The sequence below is a fragment of the Cebus imitator genome, unplaced genomic scaffold (assembly GCF_001604975.1).
Source record: "Cebus imitator isolate Cc_AM_T3 unplaced genomic scaffold, Cebus_imitator-1.0 Scaffold14, whole genome shotgun sequence".
Classification (NCBI taxonomy): domain Eukaryota; kingdom Metazoa; phylum Chordata; class Mammalia; order Primates; family Cebidae; genus Cebus; species Cebus imitator.
In genome coordinates this window covers 10,879,322-10,896,873 of record NW_016107329.1, presented here as the reverse complement: position 1 = coordinate 10,896,873, position 17,552 = coordinate 10,879,322, and the positions used below count along the sequence as shown (strand labels likewise).

The following is a 17,552-nucleotide window of genomic DNA, read 5'->3' as shown; positions in this document are numbered from 1 at the left end:
CGTCCTCCACCACCCTGCACACCCACTGCCCCCTCGCCCCATCCTCCACCACCCTGCACACGCACTGCCCTCTCGCCCCGTCCTCCACCACCCTGCACACACACACTGCCCCCTCGACCCGTCCTCCACCACCCTGCACACGCACTGCCCCTCGCCTCGTCCTCCACCACCCTGCACACACACTGTCCCCTCGGCTCGTCCTCCACCACCCTGCACATGAACTGCCCCCGGCCTCATCCACCCACCAGGGAGGCAAGGGCAGAGGCAGAAAGGCTACTGGGCATGGCAGGGTCATTCCTGCCAGGACTACTGCTCTCCCTGGAAGAGCAGGGCAAGGTCACCAACTCTCTACATGAAGAGGAGGGTGAGGAGAAAGCCCAAAGTGGAAAGCAGTCTCCTCAGGAAGCCCAGAGGCATGGACGGGGACGCAGCTGCAGATCCACGCACGCCACAAAGATGCCCTGCGCACTGGGTGCCCAGCATGCACAAGCGCCGTGACCAGTCCCGTCCCCACGCAGACCTGCCAGGCGGGCACCATAACCCCCACCTTGCAGATGGGGCACCAAGCGTGTCAGCGTCAACCAACTTGCCAAGGCTGCACAGCTGGCAACCGAGACAGAACGTGAACGCAGGTCCGTCAGACTCCAGCGCCTCACCCCGGAACCTCTGGGATGGACTATTTGTTCTTCTCAGATAATCACAACCAAGTGAAAGAGAAAATCATCCCTTATCTGATCTTCTTGAATTTCTATTGCTGTAAAACCTGCTTGCTATTGATTTTCGCTGCAAATAAACGGCATTTTTACCTGCATTTAACTTGGTTAAAAAAACATTTATAAGTCTGGGACTTGAGACTCTTTTATTAACCCTGTTTCTATTGAACATATGCTCCAAGCACCAAAGGACAATTTGTATTTTGGGCTTCAGGGTTTAACACACCTGTAAATAGAGGATTTCATGTGTAGTTAAGCAGCTACGTATTTTTGTTAGTGCAAATTCAATGCAATTTTAACTAACTGCAAACTGAAGACAGTGTTCTCATCCCTAGAAATTTAACTGTCTACAGCCAACCCTAATACAAACTTTTTTCCTCTAGGTTATTAAATTTACTCACTGGCAAGAAATAAAAGCACCTCAAGATGCTTGTTCCTAATAAGCAGGCATTCAACAGGACTCCAAAAAGCCATGGAAATGATTCCACCTTTGTGTAGACACAAAGGCTAACTTATGCATCTAGGCAGATTGCTTTGAAAGATCCAGGTGGAAAACCTGAGGCCCTGAAGACAAGAACTGCACAGCTGGTGCACTTGTGTGATGAGCTGCCCAGTTACACATTCGTTCATGAGAAACGTTTTCCGAGCTCAGACTGCAGGCTTGCCACCACACTGCTGGAGGCAGATTATTAGTCTTGGATTCTACGCCTCAGGACTCACTTATTTCAAATACTTGAAGACCTTGGCAGCCAAAGCGGCTTAACGTAGTGGTCCTGTGGTGTAGACTCCAGCGGCTGAACAACAGCAAGGCCCCACTGGATCATCTAATCCTGGATTAGGAAACGAAACTCCAAAACGATGTGGCATTTCTGAAGTTTTAAAACAGGGGCTGGCATAACGGAGTCGAATGAATAAGTCTGTCTTTCAGAAGAGGCAATATTACAGTTGAACACTGATGCTCACATTACACACCGTTTGGGAATAAAGAAGCGGATACATATGCATAATAGCTGGACTTTCTAGAAGGTTTACCACACTCCAATACAGCAATGCTTAAAGTTCTCAGGAAGCAAAAATGTTTATTTTTCTCATAGAAAAAAAATGTCTAAAGTAACAGTTTGTGTTGAAATCAAGCATCTACTGTCAGCAAAGAAAGCCTTCAGACCTTTCAATGTTTTCCATCTTAGAAGGTCAAATATGTTAGGAAGCAAAAATGGTAAGGGTGAAACAAACAGAAGCACAAAACTAACAAGGAGTATCTGGGCTGAATCACTGAAAAAAAATTACGGGGCCATGACAAGATTGAGCTCTCGAGCCACAGAACTGCGAGGAAAATGCAAACGCCCTAAATGGAGGCATGGAAACGAAGAGGGAGGGAAGCGTGCTGCCCAGGCTAGGGTGCGCAGCCTCACAGAGATCGAGGGCCATGCTACCACAGCAGTGGAAAGCTCTGTGCATCCTACCTGACCTCCACACCATGCCTGCTGTCAGCGCGCCTGGTTTACCTCTCCTGTGACCCACAATGCCAGCAGGCTGGGACCCACGGGTGGCTGAGCAACAGAACCGGCAGGCCACAGCGTTGCCTTCTCCCCAGCCAAACCTACCCAGGGACTCGGCTGTTCGCAGCCAGGCATGACAAACGGACCGAGGGCTTCCTGGGAGCCAGGTCCCATTCTTGGTTTTCCACACAGATTACCTCATTCAGCTCTCACAATAGCTATGAAATGAGTACCGCTCTTACCCTCAGCTGAGAAAACTGAGGCAGAAGGAATTAAGCCACTTGCCCAAGGCCACATAGCTAAGAAGGGCAGGGGAGGCTCCCACTCAGCATTCAGGCCACTGCCCGGAGAGCACGCAACCACCCTCTGAGGCTGCCCTGATTTCTCTCAGAATTTAAACTACCTGAATCTGTGTTGCTCAGCTCACAACACAGGTGAAGAGGAAATGGAATTAGCTCTCCACCCACGCTGTTAAAAATGCTTTTATTGTAATCCTAGCACTTTGGGAGGCTGAGGTGGGTGGATCTCAAGGTCAGGAGTTCAAGACCAACCTGGCCAACATCCAGAAACCCGCCCGCCCCCCCACTACTAAAAATACAAAAATTAGCCAGACACAGTAGCAGGTGCTTGTAATCCCAGCTACTCAGGAGGCTGAGGCCAGAGAATTGCTTGAACCCAGGAGGCGGAGGTTTCAGTAAGACAAGATCGCGCCGCTGCACTCCAGCCTGGGCAACTGAGCAAAACTCCATCTCAAAAAAAAAAAAAAAAAAAAGCATTTATTTATTTTGAGATGGAATTGCACTCTTGTTGCCCAGGCTGGAGTGCAATTGTGGGATCTCAGCTCACTGCAACCTCCGCCTCCCAGGCTCAAGCGATTCTCCTGCTTCAGTCCCCCACATAGCTGGGATTACAGGTGCACGTCGCCATGCCCAGCTAATATTTTCTGTTTTTAGTAGAGACAGGGTTTCACCAGGTTGGTCTCAAACTCCTGACGTCAGGTGATCCGCCCACCTTGGCCTCCCAAAGTGCTGGAATTATAGGCGTGAGCCACTGCACCCAGCCTAAAAATGTTTTTAAAGTGTTACATCATGTAGGTCAAACTACCGCATGGCACACGCACTACCCCATGGCTCATACGCCACCCCACAGCAAATACTCTACCTCACAATGCATATGCTACGCCATGGCACACGAGCTACCCCACGGCACATACACTATTCCACAATACACATACCACTCCACGGCACACACGCCACCCCATGGAATATACACTACCCCACGACACATACACTATTCCACAATACACACACCACTCCACGGCACACACGCCACCCCAGGGAATATACACTACCCCACGGCACACACACTATTCCACAATACACACACCACTCCATGGCACACACGCCACCCCACAGCTCAGACACCACCCCACAGCACACACACTCTCCACCGCCGCACCACAGCACATACACCAACTCCATGAAGCATACATTACCCTGTGGGCACATGCACTTCCTCGTGGTATACAAACACTACACCATTTACAAATACAAAGTATCTCTTTGTACAAATACAAAGTGGCTCCTTGTCCATCCAAACACCCAAACAACCAGAACCCCGAGTGTGGAGTACACCGCCTAACGTTCAACTGTTCTCTCACTCATTTGCCTCTTCTATCTCTCCGGAGTTAACCCACAATAATATGCCTACAGCAATGTTTTCCAAGGACTTCTTTATCTTTTAGTGACCCTCACACATCAGAAGTAGCTGCAAAGCTTTCTTTGTCCCAGGAATTCTGACTGTGAACACTGGGAGGGAAGAGGGCCTGTTTATCCTTTTTTATCAAATACGTCGCATAAGGAGAGCATAAGGAAATGTGAGTATTCAATCCCAGACTCTTTTTTTCCTGTAACAAAAGGAGATATAATTTAGTCCTACACAGTGGAAGATAATGAAATTACAAGAAAACAGATCATGGCTGTTTCTGGAAAGTCAAATTAGTTTCATACCATAGACATGAAATTAAAATTATAGAAATGAATGGTTTTCTGTGTAAATACGGGTGAGGCAGCCAGATGAATACACTGGGGAAAAAAAATGTGGAATGAGAAAAACAGAAATAATCCTATCCCCTAGCTTGTATTCCTGAGACGTTATCAAACAATATATACCATGGAAAAGTTCATTCAAGAATATTTACCCCTTAGATTACGAGAAAATGTGATGCCACAAGCGTAATAATATAGCAAAGAGGAATTAAAGTTGTAAGCTACGCAAACACATATAGATCTACGTAACGGAAAACAGCTGAAGGTTTGGAGACGGGAAGCCAGTAAGAGCATCAAAACTGGATTTCTGTCTCCGCCCGCCCCAAGAAGAAAGGGTCAGGAACTCGCCGGGAAGGCAAGATTCTCCACAGGGTGAGCCGAGCTGGCCCATGCAGCTCTCATTTCTACAGAGAGAGGCTGCCCAGGAGCCCTACAACATGACCCGCCCTTTTCACACCGAATGTCAGGAGGGAACCGAGTGAACTGGGAGCCCCGTGGGCGCAGGTAAAGTGAATATTGGCCCCTTCCCTCTTCCATGTGCCTCGGAGGAAACACGGCAGGAAAATGAATTGTCTAGGGACCCACACTTCCGAGTGACACAACTGGGAACAGAAGCTTCCTGCCCAGTAAAGCATTTTTTTTTACACGTCAGGTCACCTACAGTCACTGTTACCGGGTCTTCTATAACATTACCATAGAGAAACATTACCATATTGCATGATGCTTACCACTCACATTAACATTAGGACAGGAACTGGGGGCTGGGGCGTCAGTCGGGGAATAACACCAGGCTTCTGCAGCTAAGCCTTTCAGGATCTAGCATCCAGAGTCATCAGAATCGCCAGAGGTGAGTTCTCTCCCCTTAGGTAAAGCAGGCTGAGCTTCCTACGGCTTCCCCGACACCAGGAAACAGGCGAGCTGGACTCAGGCTCGCTTGACTCTGCGAGGTTTTCGGTTAGTAAATAAATCCGGGGGAAAGCATTGATTGATCTGGCATCCCCAAGTGAAAAGAAACCTATCTTTGGCCAAGGTCTCCTATTTAAAGAAAGCTCATAAATATGAAAGACTGCCTGAGGTCATTCCTATGCCAGGAAACAAAGTTCCCATAATTCTGCCCTCTCTGGTACCAAAGCCGGTGCCTGCAACTTCTCGAACCTGTGACTGACCGCTGACCGCCAGCCGCTGTGGAACAATGAAGCCTCTTGTGCAAGGCGGGGGCAGGAAGCGCTGTGCTTGGGACAGTTTTCTTCCTCTCCTACACACACCCCTTTTCACACCTAACGCCAGCGACGCCGGTTTCCCCTCCTCCGGTGTAAAACAAAACCAACTTTTCCCCTTCGAAGCCTTCCCTCCTGAGCTCTCCAGCGGCTGGTCACTGAAGGGGCAGGTTCCAGGGGAACCAAGGAGACCCCGGGCTTCGGATCTAATTAGTCACTTTAAGGTAAAAAAAAATAACACGACTGCACACTCCGCTCTGAATCCCCCGGGGTGCTGAGGAACAAACACAACCGCCAGCTTCTTCTGCACAAGTGAGACACTTCCTCCCAAACCCTTAATCTCCTCGCAGACACGGCTGCGCGGAAGCCGCATCTAAGGTTCCTTCCCAGACCCGGGCCCCGGCGGGTCCAAGTCGGCTCCCTCGGGGCGCCCGGTCCGCTGGGACGGCTCGAACCCCAGTCAGGCTCCCCAAGGACCACCGGAGCGCCGCGCGCTAGAAGGGAGCGGGAGGCGGCTGCGACCCGGGGGCAGGTGGCGGCCCGGGACGGGGACCGCGCGGTGTCACTTGGACCCCGTCGGAAGCCCCAGGGTGTCAACCCTGGCCGCTCCCCAGCATCCCCGTCGTCCCCGGGGCGGCCGGCGTCCCCGACCTCGGAGCTCTTCCGGGACGCCGGGGCTGCGCGGCCGGCCCGCGTCTGGTGCCCGGGTCCCCCCGACCTGCCCGCCGGGTCCCCGCCCGCTCTGGGAGCACTCACGTATCTGTGCACGAGCGTCCGCACGAGGCTGCAGTCCATGGCTCCTCCGGCCGCGCCCGCTCCGCCGCTCAGCGCCCCCGCGCCCGGCTCGGCGCGCCCATGGGCTCCGGGGTTCGAGTGCGGCCGCGCCCCCCGCTCCGGTCACGGCCTTAGCGCGCCGGGCGGTGCAGGGGGCGGCCGCGGCCCCTCCGCGCTCATGCCCGGCCAGGCGGCGAAGGCTGGGTCCGCGGCCCCGCGCGTCGGCGGCTGCTCCGCGGGCAGCTGCTGGGGGCCGCGCGCGCCGGCGCCTCCTCCCCGTGGGTCCGCCCGCTGGGCTGGCTCGGCCGGAGCGCCCGGGCCGCGGCGGAGCCTGCGCTCTGCTCCTCGCGCGTCTCCTCCTCCCCGGCCCGCCGCCCTCTGGAGCCTCCGGGCCCCGCGGGCTCCTGCCCCTGCTCCGGGCGCGCACGTCACCGGCGCGAGTGAGCATGCGCCCCGCGCCCGTCCCCGCCCGTCCCCGCCCGCCCCGCGCCCACACCGCGTCGCACCCGCGCCCGCCCTGCCCCCTCGCAGCTCGCCCGGGCCGGGACCCGGGGGCGGAGGGCAGAGGCTGCGGCGGGGACTCCCTGTTGCTTCCGCCGCCCGGGGCGCAGGCGCGGGCGGGCGGGGACGGGGCCAGGCACCGGGGACCGGAGGCTCGGCCAGGGTCCCGGGGCTGCCTTCCCGGGCTCCTGCAGGGAAACTTTTATCCTCCGCCGGGAAGGCTCGAGGTGGCGGGGAGATCGCGGGGCGGAAGCCGCGGGGGGAGCGCGGAGCCAGGCGAGGGGGAGGTCCCCTGAGCCGAGGCTGGGTCTCGCCCCTGAACGTGGCGCCGGAGCCCGCAGGCGTCTCCTGCTCTGCAGGTGGTGACCCAGGGGCGCTCCTCAGGTGGCTGCCCCCGGCCAGCCTCAGGCTGAGGCGAGCTGCGACAGGAAGCGGCTGGCTCCGAACCGGGTGGTTCCCGGGCCTGGCCTCTGGCCCTCAGGCCCCAGAGCTGGGACAGCAGAAGACACTCTGGTGGCCTGAGCGGTGGGTGACCCACGAAGAGGAGCGCGGCTTCGCTGGTCTGCCGTTCCCCGTGGCATGTCCCAGCGCTGCTGGCTGGGAACTGGACTGAGAACTCGGTGCCACACAGACAGCGCGGTTCAGTCCCAGAGGTGCCCCTGTTCCCCCACGGCCAGTGCGCGCAGCCCGGGATGAGCGCTTTGCTCTCAAGTCCATCGTCGGCCTCGACTGAACTGAGACACTTGGTTTCCAGCCTCCCGTCTTCCTGCCACAGATGTCACTGATGACACCAGAGAGCCAACGCCTCTTGATGGCCCGTGGAGACCGCTGCCACACCTGGGTCTCGGGAATGCGATTGAACGTGAATGTTCTCTCGAGTGCTTGTGGAAACGAAAGGGCATCAGCCACTTTTTAGACGAACAGAAATGAGTACTAGGGAACAGTAGCCACAGTGACTAAACGCGGCTCCCGTTTCTGGTCGGCCAAAGCACCAACTGACTCCCCATTTTCCATTCCAGCCTGCTCCCTGGCCTGCTCCACCTGCCCTGTCTCAGGAAGCCCGTGGCCCCTCGGCGGACCTCACCCACAGAGGCACCCGCTGCAGACCGGGTGGGAGAGAGGCAGGGACCCTCCTCCCCTCCTTCCCGGCCTCTCCTTCCCGGCCTCTCCTTCCCGGCCTGTCCCCACACCAGCCGGTGCTGGTGTCCCTCTGTGGCTACCGTTCTTCCTGGGTGCCCTTTCCATTGCATAACTCATCCAGGCTCTACGAACAGAACTTCTCCCCACCCCATGCCTTGTAAGGCGAGACAGGCTGTCGGCCTGCCATTGTTGCTGGTCCCTGAATAACGGCCCCCTTGGAAGGGTCCTGGAACCATGACCGCACCACAGCAAACCGTCCGGTCATCAAACTGGCTTCCACATCCCCTCCCAAGAACACCTCCTGTTTCCTGCAGGACCCCTGACTGCTGGAGCAGATTTTGACTAAGCTTCCACCTTGTAAACTGTGACTGTGGGGTTAGGGTGGAGGCGCAGCCAGAGGAGGCGCTAGATCAAGGCTGCCTGGCGGGAGTGTCTGCTTGTTCAGTGGTAAATGCGAATTGGTTTTTGTCCTGTAGTGAAACACACCCTTGGTTACCAGTGTGGCAGCCATGCCATCTCTATCCTTGCCGGTTCAGGTATCCACCGTCTCTGTGGCTAAGAGTAAACTCTATCTCTTTTGAGAAAATGTTGGTAACTCGATTTCTCTTTCCAATGATTGGCTTCAAACAAGCTCAAGTCAATGAGTCCCAACAGGAAGCCTCCTGGGGGATGTCTGGCAAAGGTTTTCTCACTCTTACAAGGGTGTAAAGAGGAAATGCTCCTTTTTCCCTGGCAGACGTTGCATGCCCTGTCTGGATGCAATGCCTGGTACTCCGCAGCCCTTTGCACCCTCGAAAGAAGGGGGCCGGAAGAGCATCTTCACCCTGGGGATGGCCGCCTGGGAAGATGAGAAGAGCAGGGGTCCTCAGCGACACAATCAGGCAATTCCCCCAAATCCTGCTGCCCTCACCTGGAATTTCCTGCTATGAGAGACAACATCTTCATTGAAACCACATGAGTTGGATTTTCTGTTTCTAACATAGCATCTTCTCTGTAAATCTGTGAAAAAAAGTCAGGACCATTAAAAAGCAGAGAGTCCAATTCACCCTATGCCATGGTCTGAAAGTGACCTCCCAAATTCACATGTGGAAACCTAATCACAAATACCTAATCTCTAATCCCAAATATTAAGAGGTGAAGGCCTTGGGAGGTGATTAGGAATGGGATTAGTGCCCTTTAAAACGGAGGTTTTCGGGAGCCTGCTTGCCCTTTCTGCCATGTGAAAACCTTTAGAGGAGGCCATCTGTGAGCAAAGGGCTTTTCTCAGATGGCAGATCTGCTGGCACCTTGATCTTGGATTTCTCAACCTTCAGAACTGTGGAAAGCAAACTTCCGTGTGTATGCCTTGCCATCTAAGGGATTTCGTTATAGCAGCCTGAGCAGACTAAGATGTCCTGTGAGTCAGTTATTTTTGGCTGTGTGATGAATGACCGTGAGTGCAGGAGTGGAAACAACAGTGAGTTTCCATTTCTTGGGACCCTGTGGAATCGGGGAGATGCCGCTTCTGCTCCACCTGGTGTTGGCTGGGATGGGCCTGCAGCTGCATTCTTCTGGGGGCTCTGCTGGGGCTGGAAGGCTCCTGTGGCTCTGGTCACATAGCTGGTATCTCAAAAGCCTGGGGGCAGGCTGGCCTTGCTGCCTCTCTCTGTGGCTTCTCATCAATCGGTGCTCTAGCCCGAGCTTTCTCACATGGCAGCCCAGGAGGGTCCATGCGGACGCTACACGGCCTGTAAGGCCCGGGTTTGGAAGCCTTAGAATACGACTTCTACCATGTTCTTTTGGGGAAAATACATTCTGAGGCCAGACTAGATTCAAGGGATAAGGACACAGATTTCACTTCATGGTGGGAGGATCCCATGTACAGACAGGGATCCTTATGAGGGATTATGAGAACTCTTAATCCTTATGAGGGATTATCATGCAGAGAATTTATAGGGGATTATCTTTGAAATAATCGACCATAGACTGATTAAACGATCATGAAATGTATTGGTGCCCATCCCAGTAAGTGCAAAAGTGAACTAACTGCTGAGAACAACAGGGCCTACAGGCTTTGTCCTTCACATCCAAGCAGAAGGAGAGACATCATTGTGGTGGACCGGCTAGATCACACGTCCACTCCTGGCCAGTCATGAGGCTGGGGGAGGCCATGAGGTGAACGGCTTAGGCCAGAGGTCAGTGCGTGTCGCCAAACTTGTGAGTGCCCCAGGGGAATGAGTCAGTGCATGTCACCAAACTAGTGAGTGTCCAAGGGGAATGCAATTGTTGGGGATTAGCCTCGGGTAACCGGGATCTACCCCTGATGGGGGAGGCAGCAGGTAGGGTTCCAACCCCGAGACTTGAAATTGTGGGTTTGCAAATGGATGCTTCAGACCGCACCCTGGCCACACCCTCACCTACACACAGACTCATAAACACCCATCCTCCATTCCTCCCTCCACCTTTTTTTCCAAAGAAATCTTGGAATCATTGGCCCCTATGTGAAAAAGAACTAGGGGGAAATGAGGGAGTGGGAGCAGCAAATGAGATCTTCCTATAAAAGAATGACTGCACTGAGAGCTGAGACGGCAAACCTGAAGCCGGACTGACGGCTGTAGGTAGATACAGACCTGGGACCTGCCATTTTGGTGCTCGAAAGAGCCATTACCTGAGGGCAGTCAAGCTGGGCCTCCAAGGGCAAACAGCCTTGCTCCTCCAAGATACTGGCCCATGCTATCCACACATCTCGAGTCACTATCCCCACAGGTCCAGAATTAGTTAGGTGACCATATCCCCAGGGATTGGTCCTAGAGATTTTTTTTTTTTTTTTTTTTTTTTTGAGACAGAGTCTCATTCTGTCTCCCAGGATGGAGTGCAGTCTTGGCTCATTGCAACCTCCGCCCCCAAGAGTTCAGGCGATTCTCCTGCCTCAGCCTCTCAAGTAAGCTGGGATTACAGGCACCCACCACCACACTTGGCTAATTTGTTTTTAGTAGAGATGGGGTTTCGCCGTGTTGCCCAGGCTGGTCTCAAACTCCTGACCTCAGGTGATCCACCTGCCTCAGCCTCCCAGAGTGCTGGGATTACAGGTGTGAGCCACAGATCCTGGCCCTTGGAGCTCTTTAGTGGCGGAAACCTCAATTTCTGCCTCTCCACAGCCATTCTCTGACCTCCCTGGTCGCGTGGTCTGGAATCTTCTGCCCCACCCCGTGTTTGGCCCCCTCTTAGTCACTCTCAGATGCTGTCTCTCCCTGCACCTGCCTGGGTTCCGGCTCAGTTATTAATCACTCCCCCCTTAGCATTCCTAATAGCACCACTTAGGGAAGCTTAGTTATTTTTCCACAGCAGTATTTCTAAACCCTGGTTATGGATTAAACTCACTTTGGGAATTACGTTTAACAAATGCACTTCCCCAGGCTGGGCACAGTGGCTCACACCTGTGCTTCCAGCACTTTGAGAGGCCATGGTGGGACAAATAGGCAACATAGCAAGACCCCATCTCTCAAAAAAAACACACAAAAATAAAATGAGCTGGGCATGGTGGTGCATACCTGTATTCCCAGATGACTCAGTTGGTTTGGAGTGGGATCGAAGCATTTGTAAAGGCTCCCCAGAATCGCAGGTTTGAGACTCGTTCATCTCCATGTCTGTCTCCCGCCTGAACCTGAACCTGTTGTGGATGATCAGTTATCAACCCTTTCTCTCTTCAGGCATAGTGTGGTGCCCGACAGATGCTGAAAGAATTAGTTATACATAAACTGCTGTGAGTGTTAACAGAATAAAGGAAGGGCATAGGGGTGAGCACTCACAGAGTGAAAAGGGTCCTGTGCAAATCCATCCCACGTGACTCCCATCACCATGAAGGAGAGCAGCGGAGAGTGACGTCCTGCTCAGACGGTCCCTGAGATCAAATGCCATGCTCTGCCAGGCCGTTTCTCCTGGAACATGACATAGACTATGATCTCCTGTTCTGGGAAAGGGCCACCTATGCAACGCGGCCCCCAAATGCTGAAGGAGCCTAGAAACCAAAGAATAAGCCAGAACAATCAAGTTTGTCAGTGAAGGATGTTTTATTGGGGAACTTACAGACAGAAGCATGGTCTTCGGTGGCTGCTGGACAGGCAGGTCTCTGCACCTGTCACCCCAGACCCAGGGCTCCTGTGCGGTAGGGAAGAGGTGTCAGTGAGGTGTCAGTGCTCTTTGCTAGACAATTAAAGGCAGCTGTTCAGAACAGGCAAGAGTGCTCTCTGTGTCATGGCCCATAATTTGTGTGATAACATCAAGGCCAACTTGTTTGAACACTAGGGACAGGAAATGATGTAGGAATTGGGAGCGCTCAGAGGTCTGGGGCCTGTCTGAAGTCAGCATGGCGGGTCAGCACCCAAGACGGGGTCACTACTGCCCCCACATCTCCCCGTGCCCGGAGGGGGTGGTTTGTGGGGCAGGGCCTCTGATTATTTTTGAAAATCTAGTTTAATTTGGTCATTACACTGGTATCAAAAATGGAATAAGTTAAATTTCATTGTGCTTCTTAATAAAAAATATGTGGATTAGCATGAATGCCAGTCTCAAAGAATAACAAGATTTAATCTTCTAGACACTGCTGATGTGAGCTCTGCCGTGAAAACTTTCACCACATGCTGGGATTCCTGGGCATGCCTGGGTTTAGTTGTCAGGGAATCTCATTGTTGTTGCTTTCACACCCATCCTGAGGGGTCTTGAATTCTGCACCTTTGAGACTCTTGTCTCCGCTGCCACTTCAAGTCTTTTTCTTCTTAAAGTTTTTTCCTTCAGGTGCTCAGATGCAGGTCAGGAGCAAGACTGGGTGAGCCGTGGCCCCCAGGTCTTTTCTCCTTGACAATGAGCAATCACTGGCTCCTTTTCACACCTAACAATGGATAATCGTGCATCGAGGCTGCCTGTCCCAAAGAGAGCCTAATCAGGATTAATTTTGCTTCTCAATGTCCCATTTACTTTCTATTTCTCAGTGAGAACACAGGAAAGTATGCTAAGAATTATTTTCTTATTCATTTTGTACACCCCCTTCTCCTTTGTTTTATATTTCTCTAAAGGATCAATGATTTTAATTCCAGCTTTCTTCCAGAAAAACAACTAAGTTCTGTGGTGCTTAAAATTACCAATAAAGTACAGGTATTGATCGACTTACCACCTATGCAACTTACGACCATTCGACTTTACGACCACAATCGCTACCCACGACTGCTCCGCGTCTGGCAGCGCAAACGTTGCCCAGCTGGGCGTACGACAGTGCGGACCAGCTTCCGGCAGCACTACCATCTCCGCGTGCACCATTTCAACTGTACCTATAGCCTACTCAACTTACGACCAAATCGTGTTACGACCGGTCCGCAGTCCCTACCATGGTCGTAAGTCAAGCACTAGCTGTAATGAAAGCAATTTCTTGGAATCATTTGTCTGAACAGTAACTTTAACATAGACTATCACTGTAGCTCCTCTCCAACAAAGTAAAGATGATAGGGTATCTGAAATAAGAGGTGGATGATAATTAGAAATTTAACATTATTCAAAGTAATTTGCACCTTCACTCAAGCAAGTCGTTTGTATATTACGTAACATCACTTTAATAAATGTTCAATTTATGAAAACCAAACTTTTTACTTTTAAAGGTAAAACTAAACTGTTTACTTCCTAGAAAACTGAAAACTCTCACCCCTTTGCTTTTTTGTTTGTTTGTTTGTTTGAGATGGGGTCTTGCTCTGTCCAACCCAAACCCAGGCTGGAGTGCAATGGCACAATCTCAGCTCACTGCAACCTCCGCCTCCCAGGTTCAAGTAGTTCTCCTGCCTCAGCCTCCCAAGTAGCTGGGATTACAGGCGTGTGCCACCACACCTGGCTAATTTTTGTATTTTTAGCAGAGATGGGGTTTCACCATGTTGGCCAGGCTGGTCTTGAACTCCTGACCTCATGATCTGTGTGCCTCGGCCTCCCAAAGTGCTAGCATTACATGCGTGAGCCACTGTACCTGGCCACCCCTTTGCTTTTTAAAACAGAAAGATAAAAATGGTTTCCCTTAAAATATTTTTTCACCTAGTGTAACTTATAAGAATATTTAAATATTCTTAGGTAACTGAAAATTACCTCATTCTACTCTAAAAGCCAGAAAAGTATGTAAAAAATTGAATGGTTTTGAATATATGCTGCTAAGCAAAGTCAGACTCAAGGGATAAATATTGTGAGATTCCACTGACATGAGGCCCCAGAGAGGTAGAATCCATAGAGACAGAAAGTATCTTAGAATGGGGCTTGATGGGGGCTGGAGAATTTAATGGTCACAGAGTTAAGTATTTAATGGTCACAGAGCTTCAGCTCGGGATGCTGTAGAAGTCCTGGAATGATGGATGGCGGTGCCTGTACAACAGGGTGAATGTGTAATACTTCATGACACTGAACTGTGCACTTAAAATGGTTAAAATGGTCCATTGAATGTTATGTATACTTTACGAAATTAAAAAAAAAAAAGAAATAGTGTTTCCAGAACCAGAGATAACTTTTTATGTTCATGTTCAATTATTCTGAATTCCATTTCAGAAGACAGAGCTCATGAAGAAGAAAGCACTTAAAAAAACAAAACCAGTCAGGAGTTCAAGACCAGCCTGATCAACATAGTGAAACCCCGTCTCTACTAAAAATACAAACATATATATGTGTATATACATACATATATACACACTATATATATATATATATATAGTTTTATATATATATATACACTATATATATATATATATAGTTTTATATATATATATACACTATATATATATATATATAGTTATATATATATATATATATATATATATATATAGTTTTATATATATATATATATATATATATATATATACATACACACACACATTAGCTGGGTGTGGCAGCCTGTGCCTATAGTCTGAGCTATTCAGGGGGCTGAGGCATGAGAATTGCTTGAACCTGAGAGGCAGAAGTTGCAGTGAGCCGAGATCACCCCACCACACTCCAGTCTGGGCGACAGAGCAGACTCAGTCTCAAAAACAGCAATAGCAACCACAGAACCAGCCAGGCACGGTAGCTCACATCCGTAATCCCAGCTCTTTGCAAGGCCAAGGCAGACAGCTCACTTGAGCCCAAGAATTCAAAACCAGCCTGGGCAACACAGGAAGTCCTGTTCTCTGCAAAAAGTAAAAAAATTAGCCGAGCATGGTGGCTCACACGTGTGGTCCCACCTACTCTGCAGGCTGAGGTGGGAGGATCACCTGAGCCTGGAAGCCTGAGGCTGCAGCGAGCTGTGATCATGCCACTGCACTTCAGCCTGGGCCACGGAGCAAGACCCTGTCTCAAAACAACAAAAACAAAACAACATTGACAAGACCAGTTTCTGCCTTAGTAACACGGGTGAAGAAAAACTCTGATGCCCCATAGTTGTGTTAACAGCTCCCAGCCTCAGCACGTCGAATGCCATGATACAGGTTGCACCAGTGCATGCTTCAGCTTGGAGAACTTGGTACTGGAGACCAGGCCACGTGCTGGGAATCCCACACCCACCTCTGTGCACTTCTGTAAACAGACGGGGATGTGAATGGTGGGCTCCACTGCTCCATTTTTCTGATGAGAAAACCCAAGTCCAAAATCCCATGACTTGAAGACAGTGAAGGCGGGAATCCCCCCCAGCCAGCTGGAACCCGAGGCCAGCACAGGCTTGAGGAGTCACCCCCGGCCAGCTGGAACCCGAGGCCAGCACAGGCCCTCGGCCGCATCGCCCATTCCTAATCACGGCCATTCTCAGCCCAGCCCCTGTGGTCCGCTGGGCTGACCCACCTCAGGACAGCTGGGACCCACAATGGGTATTGTTGGTTTCTGGGCACACCTGCTTCCCTGACAGGGACCCTGCTTTTCCCTCACTCCCCTACTTCCCCCCAAGGCCTGTCTTGCTAAGATGGAGCAGGAGGGAACTGAGAACATGTGCTCTGCAGTCAGGGAAGTGCCTGGTGCGTCCTGCAGCAATGCCTCAGCCTGCCAAGGCCCCTGCTTGCCTGTCTGTCAGCTGGGCACAGTCGTGGTACCTACTTCTTGGATCCACAGAGAAGGACTTTGCCTGAGGCCAGGCACGAGAGGCTGCCTTCTCTAAGCGCACTTTCACCCATCCTGCTGGGTCTCCCTTGCTTTCCCTGTCTTGTCCAGGGAAGACCCTGGCCCAGGTCCACCTCCTCCTCCAGGTCCAGGGCGGGACCCTCTCCTCTGCCCTGCTGCCCGCCGTGGATGGATGTGGAAAGTAGGATGGCAGTGCCTCCCGGCCTGGGTCCCCACCACCCCACGACTCCTGATCCACGAGCACCATCTTGCCTCCAGGGCACCTCTCCTGTGACCCCAGCCCACCTACCCTTGGCTGCAGTGAGCAGGGCAGATGCAGGAGGAGGGCACTGCCCACCCCTGTGTTCCTCCACATGTGGGTTTGTGACTATCCAGCTGCAAGAGCTGTGGCAGCCAGGCAGAGATGCAGCGCCAGTCTGGGAAAAACGGAGAGGCTTGAGCAGGCCCGGGAGAGCAGCCCCCCTCCACGTGCCTCGGCACTCACCTTTTATGAAGCAATGCCCGGGCCCACCGTCCAGTGGGTGGTGTTGAAAGGCAGCATTGGGTTGAGAAGTGCAGGGACCCAGAACAAACGGGCTTGGGCTTGGGCCCGCCTGAGATGCTGGCGGCTTGTGGGAGACAGGAGCCCGGCACCCACCTCCCTGCCTTCAAACATGAAACAGGAGTGATAGGCCCAGCCCAGGGCGAAGAGGAGATCGAGACAGGCCAAGGCTCTAGAAGGTAAAGGGCTCTGTGGTGCGTTTCCCCAGCTAGGGGAAGATGGTCCAGTGGGCGTGGTTAGTATCCGGGAGCAGAGAGACCCCAGCTGAACGGCAGAATCTGTATAAGGTGGCTGGCAGGCTGCCCGATGAACAGCCTGATCAGGGAGGGCTTTTCCCTTCTGCTCAGCCCCCTCCATCGGATGCACAGAACTTGTGTTCTGGTGGCTGAGCCCAGTGGCAGGCTCCTGATAGCTCACACACCCCCTGAGTACCATGCAGTTTTCAAACTGCAGCCGCAGCACAGAGCCCTCCCCAGCCCCCACCTTGCTACTGTCTCCCTGAGGCGCTCCTGTGACCTTTATAGGTCAGTCGACCTTGTGGCTGGTCCCATGACGCAGCACGAGCTCTGATCAGTGGCTTATCACAGGGTTCATCACGGGGGCCTGCCTCCAGACCTGCCAGGTCCATATTCAGGGAGGAAGCCCAGCACATGTCTCTTTCAGAGGCTGACACCCTGGGTAAGAGTCTCTGCATTGAGCAACCCAGAACGCCTCTGGAGGGTTCATTTTAACCAGACCCGGATGTACAGATATTCAGATCACCTGGAGATGGGCCTCAAACCTTGGTTAAGCTCTCAGGCCACTGAGACTGCTGCAGGAGGCTCTGCCTTCTTTGTGGATAATATTTGGTTGGGTTAGAAACAACCTTCTGGTTGGGAATGAACGAAGAAAGGCATCGAACGGCTGGTTTTCTTCTGTGTAATCCTACAGGGCTGCACCAAGAGTTTATTTTCTGTATTACAGTGAAACTTGGTAAAAACTTTAATTTTAGCCAAAGAAATGCATTTGCATAGTTGTTTTTTTTTTTTTTTTTTTTT

The 17,552-nt window shown here is 52.1% G+C and overlaps 1 protein-coding gene across 13 annotated transcripts in view; it reads right to left on the bottom strand.

Moving 5' to 3' along the window:
- Positions 1-6,668, bottom strand: part of ATP11A (ATPase phospholipid transporting 11A) — a 189,648-nt gene extending 182,980 nt beyond the window's left edge. For 9 of the 13 annotated variants that reach the window (XM_017502338.2, XM_017502281.2, XM_017502288.2 and 6 more), the window contains exon 1: positions 6,234-6,667. In XM_017502338.2, coding sequence (XP_017357827.1) covers positions 6,234-6,272 — 39 coding nt within the window. In that variant the 5' untranslated portion in view covers positions 6,273-6,667. Of the gene's footprint in view, positions 1-6,233 lie in introns of all 13 variants that reach the window. The other 4 variants (XM_017502386.2, XM_017502294.2, XM_017502301.2 and 1 more) reach the window with 2 other exon arrangements.
- Positions 6,669-17,552: the final 10,884 nt, after the last annotated feature.